Source organism: Octodon degus, unplaced genomic scaffold (assembly GCF_000260255.1).
Source record: "Octodon degus isolate 3935 unplaced genomic scaffold, OctDeg1.0 scaffold00098, whole genome shotgun sequence".
Lineage (NCBI taxonomy): Eukaryota > Metazoa > Chordata > Mammalia > Rodentia > Octodontidae > Octodon > Octodon degus.
In genome coordinates this window covers 4,996,282-5,020,520 of record NW_004524674.1, presented here as the reverse complement: position 1 = coordinate 5,020,520, position 24,239 = coordinate 4,996,282, and the positions used below count along the sequence as shown (strand labels likewise).

The window sequence follows — 24,239 nt, the reverse complement described above, 5'->3', positions numbered from 1 at the left end:
AAAAAAAAAAAAAAAAAAAAAAAAGACAGCAAATAAAGCCAGAAAAAAGTGATAGGAACAGGGAGATACACATGGATAAGAAGAGACAAAGAAATTGCCAGAAACAATGAAAAATTAAAAAATTGCCAGAGACAGGGCCAATTAGACACAAAGAGATGAAGACAGATTGCCAGAGACAGCTAGAGATGAGGACAAAGAAACAGAGACAAAAAATAGCCACTAAGAGGCAGAAGCTGAGACTGAGATAGATAGACCAAGACACAAAAGATGGCCAGAGACAGAGACACCAGGGTAAAGGCAGGCGGTAGCCAGAGATAGCAAAAAGTAAACACATCAAAGAGGGAAAGGGAGAGATGTCAATGGATTTCAGGAGAGAACTACAAACACGGAGAAAGACAGACACAAATCCTTACATATTCACACACACACACACACCAGAGTGGTTAGGAGCAGAGCACTGGTGGGAGATGGGGCAAGGCAGGAAGGAGAAACAGACACCAAGCCAAAGCCACTGAGGGAGCCCACCCCCAGGAAAGACAGGGGCCTAACTCTGCCGAATCTCCAACTCTCAGCTCGGTGCCTGGTACAGAGAAGGTGTTCACTAATGTCTGAGTCAGTCTCACTTGAGCAAGAGAAGGCAAGAGTGTCTTCCTGGAGAAATGACGACCATATGATAGAGGGAGAGGAGAGAGAGGATCAATCACAGATGGTGAGGGTGCCCTGGCCTGCAGGGGGCCCCCCCTCCCGTTCCACCAGTCCCTCTGGCCCTCACCCAGTCTTGGCGAAGTTGGTCCAGTAGGTCATGACCACTGCGCTGAGCATGACGTCATTCTTAGAGAAGTTGCAGGGGAAGAGGTCAGTGGCACCCACCATGGGCACACCAAAGACATAGGGCAGCTCATCCCCATGTGCTGCATCTGCCCACTCTGGCCGGCCCTCAGCCTGGCAGTGGTGGTAGAAGGTGTAAAAGTAGACAGGGGACTGGTAGTCAGCGTGCAGCTTGGCAGTAGCTACAGCTGGAGCCACCCACTGGTGGTCAGTAAAGAGGGCCAGCAGGGTCTTCCTCCGCATCTCACCATTGTCCCGGTCAGCCCAGTCTGTATACATGAACTTGATGGTCTCCCGCAGCACATCTTTGCCCTCCGGGTAACCATACAAGTTGTCCACAAAGTTAGAGACAGTGAAATCAAAGGCGCTGGCGGACACACCGTCCTCACTTTCTGCTGAGTCCTCCACAAACTTCAGGCCCTCTCCCTGGTTGACTCCAATGAGCATGTCGTAGTTGAGAAATTCTCCTTGCTGCATGAGGATCTCAGGGTCATCGGGGACTACATCACCATCCACCACAGGCCCAAAGGCAATGTGATAGCTGGGGAGAAGAGGCAGAATCTCATTACCTGCTCACTGGCCTCCTCTTAACTCCTGGCTCGCTACAACCTCAGGCAGGTTTCTCCTGTGACCTAGAAGGCTCTTCTCTACTTAAAGACTTCCTAGAGTCCTGCAGGCACCTGACCTCTCTAGAAGTCATCCTGAAGCATTTCATGGCATTCTGTGCTCACTTGTTTTATTACTTCCACTGAGGGGCTGCCATGAGGAGGTTATGGGCCAGGGATATAGCTCAGTGGCATAAGTGTCTGCCTGGCAAGAGCAAGGTCCTGAGTTAGAACCCCAGTACTGCCCCCCCCCAATAAAAGAGGTCACTAGTGGGGCCTGAAGCCTACCTCTCCTTGCCTGGTGGAATACCTCTTGCCTCAAACTCCTTGGAACCAGCAAGGAGAGTGAAGGCCTAGCCCTGGCCCTCTCCTACCCCCATACCGGGCAGGCTGGACATCCTGGTCCACCAGCTCCCTGGAAGGTTTCCGACGCAGACACTCCACAGCTTCAGCACTGTCCTCTCGGTCACAGCCCACCTTGGCTGCCAGCAGCCGCGTATACTTCAGCGGCTGGTAGTTGACAGACCAGCTGGAAATGGCTGTGCCACTCTGGGCAATGGCCTTCTGGAAGAGTCCTGGTGGGAAAGGCAGACTTCAGGATAAGCCACGAGCATCAACAAAAAGAAAGGGGAGCTGGTAGGGTCAGGACTGTGAGAAGGGCAGAGCACTGATACCTTCTGAATGGTGGGAGAGGATCAGCAAGTTGACACAGGAGGCTCCTGCCCCAGATCCAAAGATGGTGATGCGCTCAGGGTCACCCCCAAAGTGGGCAATGTTTTCACTGAGCCAACGCAGGGCCTGAATCTGGTCCAGGAGCCCATAGTTGCCTTTTGCAGCCTGATCCCCAGTGCTGAGGAAACCTGGAGATAGAAGAAAGGGGCTCCCTGGAGGTGTCGCAGCACCCTTGTCCCCTTTCTAGGCAACTTGATATAGCCTAGAAGTCATACAGCTGGATTCAGAAGAGCCCTGCCCACCAGGCTTCCTCCCAGGCTCCACCCCCCAACTGGCTGTCCACCCTCACCGAGCACCCCAAGACGGTAGTTGAGTGTGGCTACGATGACGTTGCCATAGGCAGCCAGGACTGAGCCATCGAACATGTTCCCTGTGCCTTCCATGTAGGAGCCACCATGTAGAAACAGCATCACAGGCTTCTTCCCAGAGTCTCGGATATCTGCGTAGAAGGGGCAGCAGGTGGGCCAGGAGATTGGGGACAAGGACACAATCAGACTAGAAGTAGCACTACCAGTTCCCAGGCCTGCTGAGGACCAGTCCTGTGCTCAGAGGACTTGTTACTCCCATCCCTGGGGGGCAAGACCGGATTCCCCTTCCTCCCCCACAGCTAGCCCTGGAGGAAGGTCCCTTGCCACCCCAGGCTTGTCCCCAAGCACTTCTCCAAATGTGGGACAGACTTTCTAGGAAGCTTAACAGTGGCTGGGGGTGGGAGGCAGCCTTCCTCAGAGCATCTGTTGGGTCCAGGGACCCCCACACCCACACCTAGCAAATGTTCTGCTCCTGAGCGAGGACCCTAAGACTGGAACTATGGCCAGAGGTGCTAGCAGAGTCCTGGCACTTTCTCACACTCAGGCCTTGGGCCTGGACTCCACATGGCACCCTGGTCAGTGGGTGAGGGGTGCCAGGTCCTAGGGTCCCTGGGGGCTAGGACTCTTCCCCGCCCTAATTCCTTTCTAGGTCACCTCCCCAGTTACCATGGCAACCCCCAGCCTAATTACTGTGGCAGGAGGAGGCAGGGTGGGAAGGTGCCTGCTTAATGAAGCTGGGGTGTAGCTCTGAATCTTAGATATCTACAAACTGGCCTGAACCCAAGATGTCTTCCTTGCCACAACCCCAAAGGATTCCTTAACCACTGCCACAGGTAGTAGGCGCTCAAGGCTTCATTGGACTATTGGTGATTAATTTCTAGAGGGTAGCAGACAGAGGGCTTGCCAGTGTCTTCAAAATTATACTACCCCCCTCTGCAGCTCCCTCATGATTCAGCCACAGTGCCAGTTCAGTATCACGGATGGCCCACAGGCCGTGCTCTTTCTTAACATCTGCCATCCGGGACTTGCCTGGGTGCTCAGAAACAGGAGCCAGACCCAACCCTACCACAGCTGGTCCCCAGCACTTTAGCCAACTTCCACATCCTGGTAAATTTTCCTTTGGCCAGAAGTTCAGCCTGCTAGTCACTAGGACATTCTTCTGGACTCCTCCCAGCCAGCTTTCTGCCTCTCAGTCCTTCTCTGCAGCCTCATTTCCTCACCACAGTTCCCAGGTAGGCAGCACCCTCTGGGTCCTCCTCAAATCCTGTTCTTTCCTGGTTTGGTTTGTTCCAGACCTTCCAGCAGCTTCAGGCTGGAATCTCCTTTCCTCCTAGGTCCTGTCTAAATGCCTTTGGTTCTTCTCCACTCTCCCCCCACCCCTCTCCCAGAGTGGGGCAAGGGGATTCAGAAAGGGAAGGAGCAGGAAGAGGGTCTGGGGCAACAAGAATTCAAAACCAACAACAAAAAACAGGATCAAGAAAGAAGAAAGAAAGAAAAAAACAACAACCAAAAAGCAAGAAGCTCTTGGGGCAGATTCAACAAGAAAAGAAAAAAAAAAAAAAATTCCATTTTGGAAAAAAAGAAAAAAAGAAAAAATTCTTTGCATTTTTTTTCAAAATTTTGTGGTGAAATGTCAAGATATTGGGCCTTACTTTAAAAATTTCCAAATTCTTTGATTTACTTCAAATGTTTGCATTTTCTGTGTCTGATAGTCTTTTGGAAATTATAGTAGATTTTTGATGTTTCAATTGTGTCATCAATTTGCCAACTTTATGATTTTTTTTTTCAAATGTTGTCTTACTCCAAATTAAAGTTGCTTTCTCAAATGGTACATTTCATGAGTTTCAAGACAGTTCAAATTTCAAACTATAAACATTTTATCCAATTCTTTGGGCTTTTGTTCTCAGATTCCAATTTTGTTTTCTTTTTCCACTTTATTTTCACCATTAGTTTTTCTAGGTTTTCTAGTGGGTCCAACATTGTTCCAATTTCATTTGAAGTTTTCATAATGCATTTTTCCAATTATTAAAAATTTTTCTTTTCTTTTCTTTTTCGTGTTTTTTAGTTGGGAGAATGACTGAGGGGCCTTGAGGGCTGTGGGACATTTAGTTAGGGGCAGGGCCATGAACGTTCTCTTATAAGCAATCACATGCAGCAGCGGGATTTTTAAATCTACCTGTGTCTGGCGGATTGAGCGTCGCCTCGTCACGTTTTTTTGTGAGCGGACCTAAGACCGGGAACACAAAACAGAGAAAAAAGGACAATTTTGTGGGGAAAGATGGGGTTTGGGAGAGGTGGTGGATGGGGAGGGGAGGAGAGAAAGCAGAAAAGGGGAGGATGGGGGAGGCAGAAAAAATAAGCCAAAAAAAGCAAAATTCGTTTGCAAGAAAAAGAAACCAAGAAAAGAGAAAAACGTTTCTATAACCCAATTTTGTTCCCCTCCCCGGAAAAAGTCATGCCCCAAAGAAAAGGTGGGTTTTGGGGTTGGGGTGCCTGAGTGGGCTGAGGTCTGTCTTAAGACATATTGACTTGGCTGGAAAGGATTTGGCTTGTTGGTGTGTTTGCTAATTGCTGGAAATGAAACAGTGTTAGGAGTTGTAGGAGGGGAGGGGAAGCCCCTGGAGCCCAGGGCTGGCTGCCACCCAGGCCACCTCTCACAGAGGCCCCCTCTGGGACCAGCCAAGTGCTGCCTCCTGCGCCCAGGCTATAGAGGGGAAAGGCTGTGCAGAAAGGACTCTGCTGCCCTCTGAACCACTCAGGAGGGGAGAGGGCAGAAGGGGTTTGGAGGCAGCCCACCCAAAGTTCACAGCCCCCAGAAGCCCTCTGCTCCTCACTCGAGGGCTAGGGGTAGGTCATCTAGGGCTGTCCACCCTCCTACCCAGCCTCACCCACCAGCATTTCTCTTCCATCAGCATTCATGGGCCTGGCTTCTCACCCCATCTCCCCAGTGTGGGCAAAGCAGGGAAAGGGGTCATCAGGTCTTGCCCTCCACTCCAACTCATCCCTCCACAATCCTATCAACCTTGTCCCTTACCCAGGCCTCCTCTCCTCCCCCCAAACTGCGATTTTGCCACCAGCCCCACTCCCAGCCCCTACTCCACTGTCAAAAAGCCCTCCTCCCCATTTAGAGGGTTCAGTCTGGAAACAGAACAGGACACACAGTGCCCTGACCCAGCCTGACTCATAGGTGCTGGGTGGGAGGTGCTGGGATGCACATAATGGGCTCAGTGTCAGGGAAAGGCCCCAGACTGAACCTAGAGATCAGCTCCAGGTTTCACTGGTTGGGGGATTGGTTAGAGTAAAGCTGGAACTGAAAGGCCTCAAGGGGTTCCCAGAATGGCTGGTTTTTCCTCAATGGCTTGGGAGGGATGGGTCCCCAAGGCCCAGGCTAGCTCTGGAAGACTTCTTATTAAGGGCAATGTTGGCCCCAAAGGAACTCATTGAAAAAGTGGCCTCTTCTTTGAACAAGTGTGAATGTGAATGAAGTCATCAGGACAAACACTCGTGCATGAAAATGGAGAATGTATGGATGTGTCCAAGTACATCTGAGTCAACCTCTTCCTCTCACGACCAGTGGGAAGTTTCAGTGAGATCACCTGATGTGTTAGTCCCCAAGCAGGTTTGCAATAAACAATGGTTAAAAATACAGAAAGTGTGGGCATAGGTGGTATGGGGGTAGGGGCAGACAATTTGTGTGAAAATGTTGGGGTAGACAGTCCAGGGGTAGGAAGTGGTGGGTACTTCATATAGAGGATATGAGAAAGTCTCTGTGAAGATATGGGGTAGACACCCATGGGAAACTGTGAGTGTGGAAGATCAAGAGTGGGGAGTGTTGAGATGGACAGTGTGTGAAGGTAGCGGGATGAGCAACTCCCAGGTCACAGGGTGCTAGGTAGGTGGGAAATAGAGGGCAGAGGAATGTGACCTGTATGTTTCTTGTGTGCAGGATGTGTGGAATGTACTAAGGTAAAGTCTATGGGGGATCCAGGTGCTTGGAATTTAAGTGGGATTAGTGTACATGTTTCTGTGGGCTGCATTGGGGTTGTCAGGAGGCAGGGTTTATATGAGGAGGAATAAGTTCATATGAGAGGTGTTCAGATGTACATGGATGGGTTGTATGCACAAATTCTGTGATTGGCATGAGAAGATTTGGGTGAGGGTGCGAGGTGTTAGGCGTTGGAGGTACTTGATCTGAGAGCAGGGCTTGAATGATCTCTAGGTAGGAGTTGGGGTAGACAATGTGTGAGGTGAGTGGAGAGTGCTGGGGACTGTGGTATGAGTAGCCTGTTGGAACACACAGTGCAAACGAAATCATGGAGTAAGAGGTCTGTGTGTGGGTGTTATCAAGGCACACGATCTATATCCAGAGATACTAGGAAGCATGGACCAGACCAGTGTGGCTGACACCTGGGAGCATGGGCCTGTGTGGATGAAGGGGCACACAGCTTCAAGGAAGTGTTGCATGTGTGTTGTGTGTGTGTGCTCTGTGAAGGTGTGTGGAACTGAGCTGCATGGGCATTGGGCCCAGGGTCAGTGCATTGGATAACTGGAATGTGATTTGTATGAGTGGTTGAAACATAGACTATTGTGACACTTGAGAACATTTTGTGGGGATGCTGGGAGTACAAGGGCACATTAAGGATTTCTGAGTACCAGCCTATAGGAAATAGAGCCTGAGGGAGGGCACAGCAGAGGATGAACTTTGTGGAAGTATTGGCATGTTTTGGAGTAGCAAGATGGAGCATCAGAAGGGTAATATGGAGCTGTTTGTGTTGATGTCCTGTTGGGGTGGCTGAATTTGTGGTTATCCTCTTTTAAGACAGCTAGAAGGTGTTCTGAGTAATTGGGGTGTGGAAGCTTGGCAGATCTGTCCAGGGGCCTGTAGCAGATGGAAGTTTATTAACAGCAGTTTGGGCCCGAGGGAAGACATTCTGATGGGGATGGATGGGTGGACTGGGTGGTGAGTGGAGGGGCCCTTGGCAAGAAGCTTCTCTGATCCTTCGGGGATACTAAGGTGCTTCTGTGTAGGAGACAGAAATCTCCCAGAAGAGGATGGCAAGGGGACCACAGCCAAGGACACTCAGCTCAAGGGAGGGGCTCTAAGTCTGCTCAGATTGCCCTGGTGGGGAGTCTATGTTGTCTTTGAAGTAGCTAAAGTGAGTATACCACATCCAGCCTTAGATGTGAGAGGTGAGACAAGGATGGAGGGGGTATTTGAACAGGTGCAGCAGCCACATTGAAATTAGCTGGCTAGTGCCTCACTGGAAAGGTGGGTGAGCCTAGGCTAAGTGACTGCTACCCTTACCATGGCTTTCTAGAGCGTGAAGAACTTTTTTGGGGGTGGCCATGTGTGAGATGCTTCTGGGACTGCCTGGCAGCACCCTTACTTCCTCAGAGAGCATCAGAAGCTACAGGGACATATTGCTGCTCACTGTCCCCGCCAAGGCCCAGCTCAGGGGCCAGGTGGAGATCAGGTGCCTGGGGGTCTGGGTGTGTGTTTGTGGGCTGTGTTCATGGGGTGCTGGGCTTTGTGCCCGCGCCCTTACCGTCCTCGGTGGGCACGTAGAGGTTGAGGTACAGGCAGTCCTCGCTCTGGTTCTGCACGTAGGTGGCAGCCGCCTCCAAGTTGTCGGTGAACCACACAGGCAGCATGATGGCCGGCAGCGCCCCGTGCAAGTTCTGCGGGCAGGCGGGCGGCAGGGTGGTGGCGTTGCGCACGCCGGGCCAGGAGGCGGGTGCCTCGGGCGGCTGGAAGCGGCGGGCGCCCAGGGGCGGCGTGGCGTAGGGCACGCCCAAGAACTGCACGACTGGGCCCAGGATCTCGTTGTTGAGCTCGCGCCGCACACCGCGCACTCGCCCGTAGGCCGTGTTCACCACTGGGAAGCGCTCCTCCCCGAGGCTGCTGAGGCCCAGGCCCGGGCTGCCAGGGCCGCCGCCAGGACCCCCTCCCCCCCGTTGAGCTCCCGCCAGCCCCACCAGACACAGCGCCAGGAGCCACATGCTGATCGGGGACCCTCCCTCCCTCCCCGGGACCCCCCCCTCGGAGAGAGAGAGAAGGGGGGGGAGAGGGAGGGAGGCCCCCTCGCCCCAGGGGGCAAGAGGGGGCAGGGGAAAGGAGGGAGGAGGGGCGTGGGGAGGGACCTGGGTTAGACGGGACAGAGAAGGGGTCTGTTCCTCTCCATGGAGGGGGCAAGGGGTGGGGAAGGGGAAGGAGGTGGGAGAAGGTGAAGGCAGGCCCGACCTGCAAGAGGCAGAGCAGAAGGGACAGGGTGCAAGATACAGACAGACAGACAGACAGACAGATAGACAGACAGACAGACAGACAAAAATAGAGAGAGGTGAAAGAGGGAAGGGATGTTGGATGGGGTAGACAGAAAGGAGTGGGGAAACAGAAGAGACAAAGTGGTTAGTGACTTGGATTTCAGACCAAGTTGCCCCACTTCTTCCACCCACAGGTCCCCGCATCCCACCTCCCCTCAGTAGGGACCCAGGCTGGGGGAGAGGTAGATGTGGTAAATGTCCAGGATAAATTCAGAGAGGAAAGGGTGGGTCAGTTCCCCAAATCCAGCAAGCCCCTCTCCAGACTACCAACCCTCCCAGGCAGGCTCTCCCCATGGACTCTGGAGTCTCAATGCCCACCTCCCTGAGAGAGAATGATATAGACAAGGAAGAGAAAATAAAAATACCAAGTCATTAATTAGCAGGAAGTGGCAGGTTTGTTTATATGTGTTAATTACTCCTGAGCTGTAATTTCATGGCACTGAACCCCCACCCTAGGCCACACTAGGGCCTTTCTTGGGACTGTACAAACCCAGCACCTTCTTTCTCCTTCAAGACACCATTCCCTAAGGATTTATGTAGCCCCAGGTCCCCTTTCTCTTCAGGCATTATCATTTCTTTTCTCAGAAGTTGGGGTGCCTCGAGGTAGGGGTTAGAGTAGGGAGAGGATGCTGGAGGGGCAAATCCAGGGACAGATGCGTGATCCTGCAGCCGGTTGCTGGGCGACAGGATGCTGCCCCGCAATGTTACCTCGGCAACGGGCTGCAGCTTTAACCCTGGAGGGGGGTGTCTGCTGAAAGAGAGGAAGGGGCTAGTTTGCTTGAGGGGTCCATTAAAGGCCTGAGAAGGAGGGCAGAGGTGTGAGTCAGAATGCTAGTTTCCCTTAATCATATAATAGAGAAAGAATAGATGTTGAGGAGGGGAATCTGGGGGCACCTAGAATCCTAAAAGATCCGCCTCTTGCCCCCTTGTTAGCCAATCAGATTCTAGCCCTAGTGACCAGGCCTCTGGCTGGGAAGAGGGGGTTCTGAGGTAGCTTGGAGAGGTACCAAATAAGCCCCCTCCCACAGTCTTGAACAGCCTTGTACTCTAGATACCTCTTCTTTCAGGGCATTTTGACATTTGTCCTGGGGGCAAACCTCAGCTCTCTTCCCTCCAGTCTCATGCTGTCCCATTCCATGCCATCCCATCCTTTCACCTCCCCTTCCCCTTGCCAGTCCCCTACCATTACTACTGTGATGCCTGGATGCTCAGGGCAGTAGGGGCAGGACAAGAGAAGGGATCAGACCAAAGGGGCAGGCAGGCACCCAGGTCATTTTAGTAACCCCCCCCACACCCCCACCAGCAGCCAGAGCTGTTTGCTGACGCGGGGTTTTCAGAGCCAGGCGCCAGCCCGCGGGTGGCTCTCTGCAGGTGTCAATTTATTCCAGAGATGAGGACACAGGAATCCTTACCACTCACACCCAGACACCCTCCCCCTCTTCAGATCTTCTTAAGCTCCTGCTCCCTCTCACCTGGAGGGGGCTTGGAGTTGGCTCCCCCAAGACCTTTTCCTATGGCAGGCTAGGTTCAGTCACCATGGCCTTGCTGCCTCCTCCCCAATGGCCTGCCTCAGTCACCCCCTCTTTTTTAGGGTTACTAGGCCCCTGGCCTCCTCCCCTCCAAGCAGCTCCTCTCCCTTCTTCCCTCCTACGAGAGCCCCTCCATCTCTCTCCCCCATTGCTCCCTTGGAGCAGTTTTCTTCTTGGCCTCTTCCAGCTTGCTTTAGCTCTTGCCTTGTCTCTTACCCCTGTCTTTTTTCGTCTCTCTTACATCTCTCTCCTTGGTGTTTCTCATGTCTCCTCCAAATACCTTCCCCAATTTTCTCCCTTAAGCTCCCTCCTTCTCATATCTCTGTCTCTCTCCCATCTTTCTCCATCTCTGTCTCCCCCATTTTTTCTCCCCATTTCGGTCTGCCACATCTTGCTTCCCCGTCCTTCTCCCCATCCCTTTGCCTTGCTGTCTCCATTCCAGCCCAGGCCTGACTCCCCCAACCGGTAGAGATGAGGGACGGGGGCTCAGGCCGCAGCCCCCCCCCCCTTCCCGCAGTGGGGAAAACGGCTTGGCCAGGAAGGGGAGAAGGAGGGGGAGGGGGAGATGGGAACACACGGGGTCTGTGGGCCCATTCAAAGGATCATTCATGGACTGGAGAGAGGCAGAGACAAAGAGACCAAGACGCAGAGACACGGCGAAAGCATCCCTAGGCGGAGACACGCAGACAGAGCAGACTGGGGGAAACCAGGCGCAGGAAGGAAGATGGGGAGAGGGAGACCCCAGCGGACCGCCACGTAGCCCCCTCCACCCAGCCTGGCTTAGCTCCTACCTGGCTCAGCCCTGGGGCCGTGGTGCCTCCATCCAGGGCTCCGAGTAGGGGGCCGACGGGCTTCGGGAGGGGGGCGGCGGCCTCTGAGCCCCCGCGGCCCCGCAGGCCCAGCCCCCGCCCGCAGAGCCTCACCCGGCGGGGGAGGGGGATCGCCCCAGCCCCGGGGGGCGGGGCCGGGATCCAGTCGATCCCTGGGAAAAGGAGAGCTAGGGGATGGGATCAGGGAGTGCCTGAGAAAGGGGAACCCCACAGAGGGGACGGCTGAGCAAGGAGGGGACGACGGGACAAGACTGGACTGGAGATCCACTGGCTCCGTGGCCTGGCTTCGAGGGACCAGAAAGCGGTCCAGGCGGAGGATCCTAAGGGATCGGGTGCTGAAGGAGGAGTCCACGGCAATCCCCAGGGGCTCAGGGCCCCCGCAGCGCAGGATCCGCGGTGCAGGGGCAGGGATCCAGCCGGAATCCTCAGGGAGGGGGAGGGATCTAGTCGATCCCGAGGGCGGGCGGGAGGGGGAGTCCGGGGAGTCAGAGGAGGACGGGAGCTGTGCCTGAACCCTCGAGGCAGAGGTCCGCGCGGCTTCTCAGAGGAAAGACTGGGGTAGGGGGAGGCTTCGGGGAAGTCTTAGCAGCCAGGAGGCCCGGACTCCTGGCTCCGCTCGCCAGGGCCCGCCCGCCCCGCGTCCATCCCAGCCCGAGAGTGATGATCCGCCGGCGGAGCAGCCGCAGCAGCCCCGCGCGTCACCGCGCGGCCGCCTCCCCCGCCCCCTGCCGAGAGAGCGGCGCACACCCCTCGCTCTCCCGCCTGCCCGACCGCCCTCCCGAGTGTGGGGCGATTGGAGACAGTGGAAGGGGGTGGGAGTGGACAGACGGACGGATGGACGTAGGCAGCCGGGGCAGGATGCAAACGTTCCCCCGGATCTCCCACCCTCTGGGCTCTCGGGGTCTGGGGGTGGGGGGAGAGGAGCCGCACTAAAGGGGCCCGAGCATCACACGAAGAGGGCGGAGCCTAGAGACTTGGAGGAGGAGGCAAGTGGCAAACTAGGCGGAGCTTAACAGAGATGGGTGGGGTCTGGTGTCCGTGGGACCGCCTCTTCTTGGGAGTGGGTTTGGTTAGAAGCAGAGCGGGAGGAGCCTATGGGGAAAGGGGCGGAACTTTGCGTGGGGACCAGGATCGTTGGAAATTAGCCAGAGGTGCAGGTGGGGAGGGTTCGAAGAGGCGATCAACTTAGAAACTGGGCCAATCCGTGACGCAAATCCTCTCGTCCCGCCTCCAACCCCGCCCCCCACTGCGCCGCTCTTTTGCTGCTAATTGGTTCCAGTTTCTCCGCCCGCCAGACGTCTTCGCCACTCAGCAATGATTTTACAAAGGCGCAAATATCCGTCTTGGGGACCTGGGTTCTGGAAATGAACACGGCCCTGATTGGGCACTTATGTACCTTATTTGCTTGGGCGATTGGGATTGGTTGGTCTCTTGGGTGGCCTGGGCGGTGTTTGTCCAGCATGTGACCATCTACCGCCATGGCCGGGCCAGGAGCTGCTTTCCGTCGCCTTGCTGCCTTGTCAGGAGCTGGGGCCTTGGGCTTGGCCACCTATGGGGCTCACGGTCAGGGACTTGGAGATGCAACTGGGACGTGCAAGGGGACTACTCTGCGGGTCTGATGCTGGGGAGAGCCTACTCGAAGTGCCCCCCAAACGGGCAGTCCTCAGAGCCCAAATCTTTAAATGCCCCTCAGCGGGTCCAGTTGGTTTCCAGTACTATGTATTTCTACTACCACCCGGAAGCCTCCTTGGGGGCACCCTTTCTCGCCAGTGTCCACCTGGTCTCCCGCGTTTGGGGGTCAGTGAGAATTGATGCAGTGTCTGATAACCTTTGCTTCTCTCCACAGGCGCTCAGTTCCCGGATGCCTACGGGAAGGAGGTGAAGTAACTGCGCCGGGGCTCGCTGACTCGCTAGTCTATGAAGGCTCAGAGTCTGGGGTCCTTGAGGAAATGGGGGGCTGGGGGAAATACCAGTTTTGGAGCAACAAATGGCTGCATGAGGGAGGGGCAAACTGAGATTTACGGGTGGGGGCAAGTGGCAAACTTTGATCCTGTGTCCCCACAGAATCTAGTTGCCTGCTTTCCTTACGAAATCTCTCGTGTCTCTTGTCTTACAGCTCTTTGATAAGGCCAACAAACACCACTTTTTTCACAGTCTGGCCCTGTTAGGAGTACCCCATTGCAGAAAGCCCCTCTGGGTAATTTGTCCCCCTGCCTCATCCTGAGAAAGTCCATCCACCTCCTCAGCCTGCCCTGTTCTTACAAGGCCATATTCTGCCTTGTGTCTCCTACAGGCCGGGTTGCTGCTAGCTTCTGGAACCACCTTATTCTGCACCAGCTTTTACTACCAGGCTTTGAGTGGAGATACTAGCATCCAGATGTTGGGCCCAGTGGGAGGGAGCCTGCTTCTCTTAGGCTGGCTTACCTTGGCTCTTTGAAGTTTCTTTTTCGTTACTGAGCTTTTCTGGGTACTTTTGTGGAAAGATGAAACAGAAAGGGAATTAAAAAAGAAAAGCAAATAACTTTGGAGCCTTTATTCATCAAATCAAGCTCTTGGAGAGGAAAGGGTAAGGATTCGAACTTTGAACTCTTTTCTAAGACTTATCAATGAACCTTGCTTCTGGAGATTCTGTTGTATTTAAGGCAACTTGTTACAATATTCTTAAATTGGTGGGCATTAGAGTCATAAAGAATGCTTGAAGTAGCATAGTGGGACAGAAATGCCAATATTTAGGAGGCTGAAGCAGGAGTATCACCATGAGTTCTTGGCCAGTCTGGGCTACATATTGAGACCATGTGTAAAAAAAAAAAAAAAAAATGTGGTATCTAGATGGTACACCCCTGTCATCCCAGCACTCAGGAGGCTGAGTAGGAGGATTGCCCCTAAGTTTAAAGGCAGTCTGAGCTATGTAGTTCAAGGCCAGCCTACACTACAAGGTGAGACCTTGTCTCAAAAAAACAAAAGCTCGGGGGCTGGTGAGATGGCTCAGTGGTCTAAAGCACCTACTTAGAACAAGCTTAACAAAGCACAGGGACTGCAGTTCAAACCCCCAGCAGCACATGCCAGCCAGCCCTGCCCCCTGGTGGGCTGAGCTGGCCACACACACACACACACACACACACACACACAAATAAAATTTAAAAAACTGTAAGAATGCTTGAAGTAATGTAGATTCTTACTGAATCTCTTCAGTGCCTTGAAGTCTGCATCTTAGTAAGCTCATCATGTATTTCTGATCACTAGAATTTGAAAATTACTGTAGGGTAGAGGTTTTCAGGTCTGTCATTCTATCAATTTGTTGCACACCTGCTTTATTTTATTTTTTGTTTGTGGGCAGGTTCTCACTACCCTGCTCAAACTTGTAGTGATCCTCCTGTTTTCAGCCTCCCTAGTGCTGGGATTACAGGCATGCACCACCATGCCCAGACTCCTGGCTCAGTGCACCCGAAGGGCAGGGCTGGCATGGTACCACCAGCGATCAAACTCTGGCCCTTGTGCTTAGCTTAAGCAAGCACTTAGTCCGCTGAACTATCTCGCCAGCCCAACACACCCGCTTTAGAAGTGAAGGTTAAGGAGCTGGTGAAATAGCTTTACAGACTAATGTGCCTGTTTAGGCAAGCACAGGGACCGGGGTTCCATCCTCTGCACCACATGCCGTGCCAGCCCTGCCCCCAGGATGGGCTGAGCCAGCCAGAATCTGGTTGTAGTGGCACACACTTGTAATCCCAATGCTGGGGAGGCTGAAAACAGGATCACTATGAGTCCAAGTTGTGTAGTGAGACACTGTAACAACCAAATACATTAAAAAAAAAAAAAAGGAAGTGAAGGTTAAGGCAAAGTAGGACAGGAAAAGTTACAAAATGCTTTGGGATTTTTTTTTTTTTTCCCCAGAACTGGAGATTGAACTCAGGCCCTTGCACTTGCCAGGCAAGTGCTTATTCTACTGAGCCATCTCCCCGGCCCCAATAATATGGGATTTGAAGCACAAACAGGGACTGGGGAGATAGCTCAGGAGAATAAGTGCTTGCCTGGCAAGCTCAAGGGCCTGAGTTCAATTCCCAGTTCTGGGGAGGGGAAAAAAGCCTCGTAGTACTTGAGATAATCCTTAAAGAGGTTGTTGTGTGAAGGACACTGTGAACAGAGACAGAAGTGGGGAGGGGAAGAGTTTGGGGGATGACATTAAGTTAAGCAGGAGGGGGGTTGACAAAGAGCAGGGAAGGTCAGACTCCTACAGCACAGAACTGGACAGTGTCTAGGAGAGCAGCATTTAACAAGCCAATGTTGATCCTGGGTGTGAGACACATTACAGGAAGGTTCAGTCAAAAGCATGACAAAGCATGGTGGCACACACCTGTAATCCTATCAGTTAGACTGAGGCAGGAAGATCACGAGTTCATGGACTACATAGTGAGTTTACAATCAGCCTGAGCTGTACAATGAGACTCGGTCTCAATACTGCCCCTCCCCCCACATACCACCAATACAGATACTATTGTTTCCCTGATAGAGTTTCTTGTCTTTTTAAACTTTTTAATGTGTTTAGTACAGGGTGTACAGGTCTTACTACATAGACCAGACTCAGTGATCTTCCTGTTTTCAGCCTCCCAAGCGCTGGGATTACAGTCCCAGCACCACCACGCCCAGTCTTAGTTGCTGTCACAGCGCATAGTGCTGGCACCACACACCGGGGATGGAACCCTGGTCCCTGTGCTCTGCCTAAACAGGAGCTTTAGTCCACTGAGCTATATGGCCAGCCCAGAATTTCCCATCTTGCAGTAGAAACATCTAAAGTAACTAAACACACAGATATGTCATTGCAAGTTGTGCTACCTGTTTGAAGGATAAAGAATAGTGGAACAGGGGCTGGGGAGATGGCTCAGTAGAATAAGCACTTGCCTGGCAAACATAAGGGTGTGAGTTCAATCCCCAGTTCCGCCAAAAAAAAAAAAAAAAAAAAAGAATAGTGGAACAGCCCCCCCCCCCCCCATGCACTGAGATAGTGATGTGTTGGTGCATGCCTGTAATCCCAGTGCTTGGGAGGCTGAAAAGACTAGTAGAACAGCTGGGCACTAAAGGATGTCCCCTCTCCTTTGAATGAGAAAGTCTGTTCAAGGAAGTCCTACTGAAGCTGAAATAACGATAAGAAGAGTAGAGGGGCTGGTAAAATGACTCAGTGGTCTAAAGCACCTACTTAGAACAAGCTTAGCAAAGCACAGGGACCGCGGTTCAATCCCCCAGCACCACATGCCAGCCAGCCCCGCCCCCTGGTGGGCTGAGCTGGCCACACAGAGACACACACACACACACACACACACAAATAATTTTTAAAAATTATTTTTAAAAAAAGTAGAAAAAGTGTACTTTAATAGTAAGCAAGAAAAACTGAAAAGAGCATTCAAAATCCTTGAAGTAGGAGCTGGGGATATAGCTCAGTGGCACTGTTCCTGCCTGGCCAAAGTACAAAGTCCTGAGTTCAGTTCCTGGTACTCTACCACCAAAAAAATCTTCCATTCAAGGAGACAAAATTTATGAGTTGGAAGAAGGACAGAACCAATATGGCTGCCATGTAGTGACCAAGGAGTCCTGGATGGCCAGTGCAGGCTTTGCATAAGGCAATAAACTGCTTGGACTCTAGTGTAATAGTAAGAGACTGAAAGGTTTAAGTCTTCCTTTTAACTTTCCATTTGTGTGTATCTTTTGCAAAGTATAATTTGTATAACATATTGAGGACACAATTTTCATGAATGTATCTCTTCAGAAAGTATGGAAGTCCAGGGACAAGTGAATGGATAAAGAAAACATGGCAGGGGCCAGGGAGATGGCTCAATAGAATAAGCGCTTCCCTGGCAAGCACAAGGGTCTGAGTTCAATCCCCGGTTTTGCCAAAAATAAATAAATAAATAAATGAAAACATGGCAATATATGTAGTGGAGTACTCAGTCATAAAGAAGGATAAATCTGAGTCCTTTGTGGGAAAATGGAACCTTTAAACCATAATACTAAGCAAACTAAATCAGACACAGAACTTAAATATTGCATAGTTTCTTATGTAAGAGAATTATAAATAACAAAACAAAACAATGAAACGTGATAGGAAACAGATCTTTTGCAAATGGAAAGAGAATCTAGATAAAAGGAGAGGAGAGAATGGGGAGGGAAAGTAAAAATGATTGATTCAGGGCCCACGAGATAGCTCAGCACACTAAAGCACCTGCTTAAGCAAGTTTAGGCAAGCTCAGGGTCCACGGTTCAATCCCCAGCACCACATGCTGTGCCAGCCCTGCCCCAGGGTAGGCTGACCCAGCCAGAATCCAAGCTGGGCATAGTGACCCATGCCTGTAATCTCAGCACTGTGGAGGTTGAAAGCAGGAGAATCACCACAAGTCAGAGCTGCATAGTGAAACACTGTAATAACTACATTTTTTTAAAAAAGGATTCAATGTATATATGTACCAACCCCATGATAAATATATTATGTATCAAACATATTAATTAAAGAATTGTGGGCAGAGGGCCAGCCAAATAGTTCAGCAGATTAAAGTGCCTGCAAAGAGATGCAAGGGCCGAGGTTTGATCCCTGGGCCTGTTGTGCTGGCCCCAGCTCCAGGTTATGAAGAAGCGGTAATTGAGACTGGACATGGTGGCATGCGCCTGTAATCCCAGCTCTTGGGAGGCTGTAAACAGGAGAATCGCTATGAGTCTGATCTAGTAGTGAGACCCTGAGCACCCTGTAGACTCTTCCCTAAAATACCAAAAAAAAAAAAAAAAATTGTGAGCAGGCCAGATAGCTCAGCAGACTAAAGAGCCAGCTTAGGCAGAGCTCAGCAGCTGGGGTTTGATCCCTGGTGTGCTGTGCTGGCCCCGCCCCTGGGGTATGCTGAGGCAGTGATTGAGACTGAGAATGGTGGCATGTGCCTGTAATCCTAGTGCTTGGGAGGCTGAAAACAGAATCACTATAGGTCTGATCTACCTAGTGAGACCCTGTACACCCTGCCCTAAATTCATTAAAAAAAAAAAAATTGTGGTGGCTGGCAAGATAGCTCAGTGGACTAAGCACCTGCTTAGGCGTGCATGGGGGCCTGGGTTCTATCCCTGACACTGCACTGGCCCCACCCCCGGGCATGCTGTGCTGGCCTCCCAGACCAGGTGTGGTGGTACATGCCTGTAATCCCAGCACTGGGGAGGCTGAAAACAGGAGGATCACTACAAGTCCAAACTGCTTAGTAAGACCCTGTACCAAATACATTAAAAAAAAAAAAAGTGGACCCTTCCTCAAAATGAGAATTTCTGGGTAGTATCATCCAGTGCCATATCTTTATGATCTGCTTTTTTTTTTCTTTTCTTTTCTTTGAAATAGTCTTGTTATTTAGTGCAGGCCAGCCTCAAACCTGAAGCAATCTTCCTGCCTCATTTCCTGAGTGCTGGGATAACAGGCACAGGCCACCATGCCCAGTAAATTATTTTTCAGTTTTTTGTTTTATTTTGTTTTGTTTTCAGACAGGGTCTGAAATAATATTCAGGCTATTCAAAGTGAGTATAAGACTCACTTTGTTGAGTCTTATATTCAGACTCTATGTAGTTCAGGCTAGCTTGGAACTCAAACTCTTGGCGATCCTCCTGTCTCAGCCTTCTGAGTGCCAGGCAGGCGCCACCAACACAGCTTGGAATTTCTATCCATTTTAGATGGCATCTAGGTTACAGGGTGAACAGCCTGGAGGAGACCCAGGCAATGTAGTGACCACCCTCCATGCAATAAGGTCAGTACCTTAGCTTTGGCCTTGACATTTGGCTGGCTCTTGGGAAACTAAAATAAGTAAAGCGTGCTTGATAATTGGTCTCTGTTTTTACTATGGTGATTTTTTTATTTACTTTATTTTATATTTTTGTTATTGGGGATCAAACTCAGGATCTTGCACTTGCCAGGCAGGCTCTTACACTGCTGAGCTATCTCCCTGGTCCTTCTGTGGTGATTTATTAAGTGAAGTATTTAAGTTAGGTTTGATATACAAGTAAGTTCCTGACAGTGAATCTCCATTCTGGGAGAGTGTTAATTTGAATTCATTTGTAAGCTCAACAAAGTGAGTCTTATACACCTTTGACAGAAAGATACAATGTAAAGCATAAAAAAACCCACAAAAATACAGTAAGTCCCCCACTATACTGGACTACAGTACACTGTTACTGTTGCACCGTACAGTAAACACACACCATCTAGCAGATGTGTGAGCTACTTCTATGATTTGTTTATGTCTGAATGTTTATGAGGGTCTTTTCATATCTGTGAAAGTTCGCAACTCAAATGTTTATAAATCAGGGACCTACTGTAGTCAGCTGTGGCACAGCAGGGTAAAAAGACTGCAGATTTGAGAGAAAAGAGGTCCTCATACTTTTTGGGGCCAAGGGAAGGAGAAGCCATCTGGGACACATGCGCAGTCCACAGGTGGGAACAAAAGAGGTGGGGGGCTAAGGGGAGTGAAGGCTTTGTTGGGGTTCAGAGTGTTAGCTGTTCACACAGGTTCCCGTTATGGTGGGATTGATTAATTTGAAGGAAGCACAAGTTCTAAGGCAGGGAATTCAAGGGTTACATTTTGTATACAAATTTGGGTTTAAATTTGTGTTCATCAAGTTTAAAAGTGAAAGCTGGGCATGGTGGTACACACCTGTGGTTACTCAGCATTCAGTGAGCCTGGATTTTATAGTGAATTCAAGCTCAGCCTGAGATACCTAAGGAGACTGTCTCAAAAAACAAAAACAATGAAGCAAAAGTGAGGGAGTCATGCTTTTGGGGTACGGGCTTTATCTACCCAGAACATATAACTGGGTGGAAAGCTCAAAACACACAGGTCAAGGGTGACAAGCCAAGGTCAGAACAATAGGATGGATATCAAGGGCTGGAAATGTAGCTCTGAGAGAATGCTTGTTTAGTATGTGCAAGACCCTGACTTTGATCCCTAGCACTACAAGGGGGAGGGGAAAAGCCACTGCCAAACTGCATTAATATGAATGAGTTATGATAATTGAACATTGTGTCAGGTTTTCTTAACATCCCTGCAAGTTTGTGAAAAGGAAAGCTAAGAGAAATTCTGTATTATGCAGCTAGGACCTGAGTAAGCTGTGAATAAAATTCTCTAACTCACAGAGCTAAATTCTTTTCTGTAAACTAAGAAATTCAAATTTCAGCAGTAAAAATAGACACTAAAAAGATCATTTGAAGCAGAGTATGGTGGTGCATGCCTATAATCCCAGCACTTGGGAGACTGAGGTGAGAGGATTGCTGCACATTCAGGGCCAGCCGGGACCATATATAGAAAGACCCTGTCAAAACTAGCCTGGACCATATATAGCAAGACCCTGTCTCAAAAAGAAGGAAAAGAAAAGAAAAATCATTTGAAGTCGGGCATGATTGTATACACCTGTAGTCTCCTCCCCCGCTTCATTTTTATGTATTTGGTACAGGGTCTCACTATGCAGATCAGACTCATGATCCTCCTATTTTCAGCCTCCCCAGCTCTGGGATTATAGGCATACGCCACCACACCTGGACTCAGTCATGGGCTCAGCACACCCCAGGGGGCAGGGTTGCACTTGCCAAAGCAGGTGCTTAGTCTGCTGAGCTATCTGGCCAGCCCTACACCTGTAATCTTAACAATCTGAGAGACTGAGGCATAAAGATCACAAATTCAAGTCCAGCCCCAGCAAGTTATTGTTTAGAGAGACTGTCTTAAGCCATTGGGGGGGGGGGGCACAGGGAGATGGATCAGTGGAATAAGCGCTTCCCTGGCAAGCACAAGGGCCTGAGTTCAATCCCTGGTTCCACAAAAAAACCCAAAAAAACATCTGGTAGTCAGATGTGTGAGGCTGAGGCAGGAGGACTGAGTTGGATGGAGGCCAGCCTGGACTACATACAGAGCACATCTCAATCCCTACTCCAGGGGTCAGGGGGTGGGGGAGCAGAGAGGGGAGCTCATTTGATACCAGACATGATGGTGCATGCCTGTAATTCCAGCACTCTGTAGGCTGAGGCAGGAGGATCACCATAAGTTCAAGGCCACCCTGGGCTACATAGTGAGTTCAAGGTCAACCTGAATTATATAGCAAGCCATTCTGCCTCTGTATTTCCGGCTTGCTTATCTCATATAAGCCCTAGACCACCACAGATCAGGGCCTGATACTCTGGAAATGATCTTGATCAGTGCCCATCAATGTAAATCAATCTGCCAGGGCCCGGAAAGATGGCTCAGTAGAATAAGTGCTTCCCTGGTAAGCGCAAGGGCCTGAGTTCAATCCCTGGTTCGGGAGGGGTGGGGGGAATCTGCCTCCAAATCCTGGGTGTTGCTTCAATGTTTCTGCTTGCCATTGCAACGTACCAATCCAATCCCTAATGTCACATCTGTGGAAATCATTATTAATCCTTGGAAGTCTTGACAAAACAAAAAGGTTATTTGATTCAGTGTGTTCAGACTTAAAAGTAGAGGTAGGCAGCCAGGCATGATGGCACATGCCTGTAATCCTAGCACTTGTGAGGCTGAGGCAGGAGGCTCACCATGAATTCAAGGCCAGCCTGGGCTACATAAAGGAGTTGAAGGCCAGCCCGCCCTACATACTGAGACCTTGCTAAAACAAAACCAGGAGTAGAGGTAGGCTTGTTTTGCTTTGGGGGGCTGATAAATCTTCAGTCCATTTGCTAGCCATTAGCATGACTAGGAATTCACCAGGAAAAAGAAGACTATAAGGAGTCAAGAGGAAGGACAGGGGGCCGGGGAGATGGCTCAGTGGAATAAGTGCTTCCTTGGCAAGCTCAAGGGCCTGAGTTCAATCCCCAGTTTCACGAAAAAAAAAAAAAAAAAAAAAAAAAAGAGGACGGAGAGTAGGATAGCTGAAGCCCAGGGATGGGTGGGCAGACAGGCAATGACAGCACGGTTGGGGCTTGTGCAATAGCAAACAGATTTGGAGGCAGATTTAATTACATCAATAGGTACTGGGCACTGGCTGGGATCATTTCTAGACTATCAGGCCTGTCTAGGGTTTCTGTGAGATAAGCAAGCAGGAAGTATTGAGGCAGATGGCTTGTCAATTGGGGATCGCTTTATACAGTGTGCATCATACTAGCCAGCCATTTATTTTCTTTGTTTTTTGGGGTTTTTGTTTTGTTTGTATTTCAGGAAAGGGTCTACAGGGTGTTCAGGGTCTCACTACTAGATCAGACTTGTAGTGATACACCTATTTACAGCCTCCCAAGAGCTGGGGTTACAGGCGCATGCCACCATGTCCAGTCTCACCCAGTCTCAATTGCCATCTCAGTGCACCCTGGGGCGGGCCTGGCACAGCAGGCCCGGGGATCGAACCCCTGGCACACTGAACTATTTGTTGTTGGGGTTGTTTTTTTTTTTTTTTTTTTTTTTGCGGAACCGGGGATTGAACTCAGGCCCTTGTGCTTGCCAGCGAAGCACTTATTCCACTGAGCCATCTCCCCAGCCCAACACACTGAACTATTTGGTCGGCCCTTCTGACCAGTCATTTCTAAGAGACAGGAGCACCCAGAGGTGGAACAGGAGCTATTATCTGGACAGCTAACAAACTGAAGTATACCAGCTTGGGGGGGGGGGGCGCATTTTCTGCTACCTTGCACCGTGCAGAAGGGCCCCTCCTGAACCAATGGTGAATTCTCTTTGAATTTTCTTTTTTTCACAGTGTCCAAGGTATAAAATCATGTTGGCCCAACTGCATATCTGGAAGCTGATGATGATTTATCACCACCAACACTGCTGTCACTCTGGTCTCCGGTCCAAGCCATCATCATACTGTACCTAGATTGTGTTAAGAACTTTCTCCCTTGTGTATGGTGTGATCCCAGCATGCAAGAGGCTGAGGCAGGAGGATTGCTGCATGTTTGAAGCAAGCCTGGTCTACATAGTCCAGGCCAACCTGAACTACATAGACCCTGTCTTAAAAAAAAAAAAAAAAGTCTTCCCTTGCTGGATGTGATGATGCGCACCTGTAATTTCAGCACTCAGGAGGCTGAGGCAGCCTCCAATTCAAGGCTGTATAGTAAGTTCAAGATCAGCCTGTACTGCATCTAGAGGCTCTATCTTAGAAATAAAAACAAAACCAAACAATCAAGAAAAAAGAACTTCCTCCTACCTTTGCCTATTTAGTTTACTTACTTTCTTGTCTTAGAAACACAATACTCAGTACAATTTAAAAGAGTGAAGGTTTGCTTTGGCTCACAGTTTGCAGAGGTTTCAGTCCGTAGTTGGCTGGCAGGGTTGCATGGCAGAGGGGTATGGCAGAGAGGTTTGCTCATGGGATGACAACCAGGAATCAGAGTGGGATTAAGGGAGAAGGGAGGTAGATAGACTTCTAGGCCATAGCCCAGGGACCTTCCTCCTCCAATTAGACTTTACCTCCCAACATTATGTTTAGCTACAAACTGATCTGCAGACCAATCCACTGATGATTTTCACACCTCCATGATCCAATCACTTCCAAAGAGCCCCAACCATGAACATATGAAGCTTGGGGTTCTTTTAAATATAAACCATAGGCCAAGAGTAACAGCACATACCTGTAATCCCAGCACTCAGGATGAGTCAAGAGAGGCCTGTGAGTTTAAGGCCAGTCTAGGGTACTTAGCAAGTTCAACGCTAATCTGAACTACATAATGAGACCTTGTCTCAATAACAAACTAGGCCCGGGAGATGTCTCAGTGGAATAAGTGCTTTCCCTGGCAAGTGCAAGGGCCTGAGTTCAATCTCCAGCTCCACCAAAAAGAAGAAGAAGCTAATAAAAAAAGTGGTGCCAGGTATCAAAAAACAAACTAGGGGGCTGGGGAGATGGCTCAGTGGAATAAGCGCTTCCCTGGCAAGCGCAAGGGCCTGAGTTCAATCCCTGGTTCCAAAAAAAAAAAAAAAAACCACACACAACAAACTAGATCTCCAGTGTGCTGTGCCGGCCCCACCCCCAGGGCACACTGAGATTGAGACTGGGCATGGTGGTGCATGCCTATAATCCCAGTGCTTGGGAGGCTGAAAACAAGGACCACTACCAGTCCAATCTGGGTAGTGAGACCCTGTAGACCCTGTACTA

General features: G+C 50.4%; 2 protein-coding genes across 3 annotated transcripts in view; one reads left to right on the top strand and one right to left on the bottom strand.

The window, feature by feature from the left end:
- The window catches only part of Nlgn2 (neuroligin 2), a 15,131-nt gene extending 3,278 nt beyond the window's left edge, over positions 1-11,853 (bottom strand). Inside the window, exons 1-7 of the mRNA XM_004638401.3 lie at positions 11,115-11,853; positions 8,020-8,714; positions 4,650-4,700; positions 2,455-2,604; positions 2,108-2,293; positions 1,816-2,008; positions 773-1,369 (exon numbers count right to left, since the gene is read on the bottom strand). Coding sequence (XP_004638458.1) covers positions 773-1,369; positions 1,816-2,008; positions 2,108-2,293; positions 2,455-2,604; positions 4,650-4,700; positions 8,020-8,473 — 1,631 coding nt within the window. The 5' untranslated portion in view covers positions 8,474-8,714; positions 11,115-11,853. The remainder of the gene's footprint in view (positions 1-772; positions 1,370-1,815; positions 2,009-2,107; positions 2,294-2,454; positions 2,605-4,649; positions 4,701-8,019; positions 8,715-11,114) is intronic.
- Positions 11,854-12,590: 737 nt separating this feature from the next.
- Tmem256 (transmembrane protein 256) lies at positions 12,591-23,057 on the top strand. 2 transcript variants are annotated; one of them, XR_002822578.1, is made up of 5 exons: positions 12,591-12,716; positions 13,000-13,031; positions 13,270-13,350; positions 13,447-13,719; positions 22,845-23,057. XR_002822578.1 is itself a non-coding variant. In XM_004638400.2 (4 exons), the coding sequence occupies exons 1-4, from the start codon at positions 12,632-12,634 to the stop codon at positions 13,588-13,590; spliced, it is 342 nt and encodes a 113-aa protein (XP_004638457.1). In that variant the 5' UTR covers positions 12,591-12,631; the 3' UTR covers positions 13,591-13,750. The 2 variants fall into 2 exon arrangements, 1 of the variants encoding a protein (XP_004638457.1); XM_004638400.2 differs by lacking the exon at positions 22,845-23,057 and having other exon boundaries at positions 13,447-13,750.
- Positions 23,058-24,239: the final 1,182 nt, after the last annotated feature.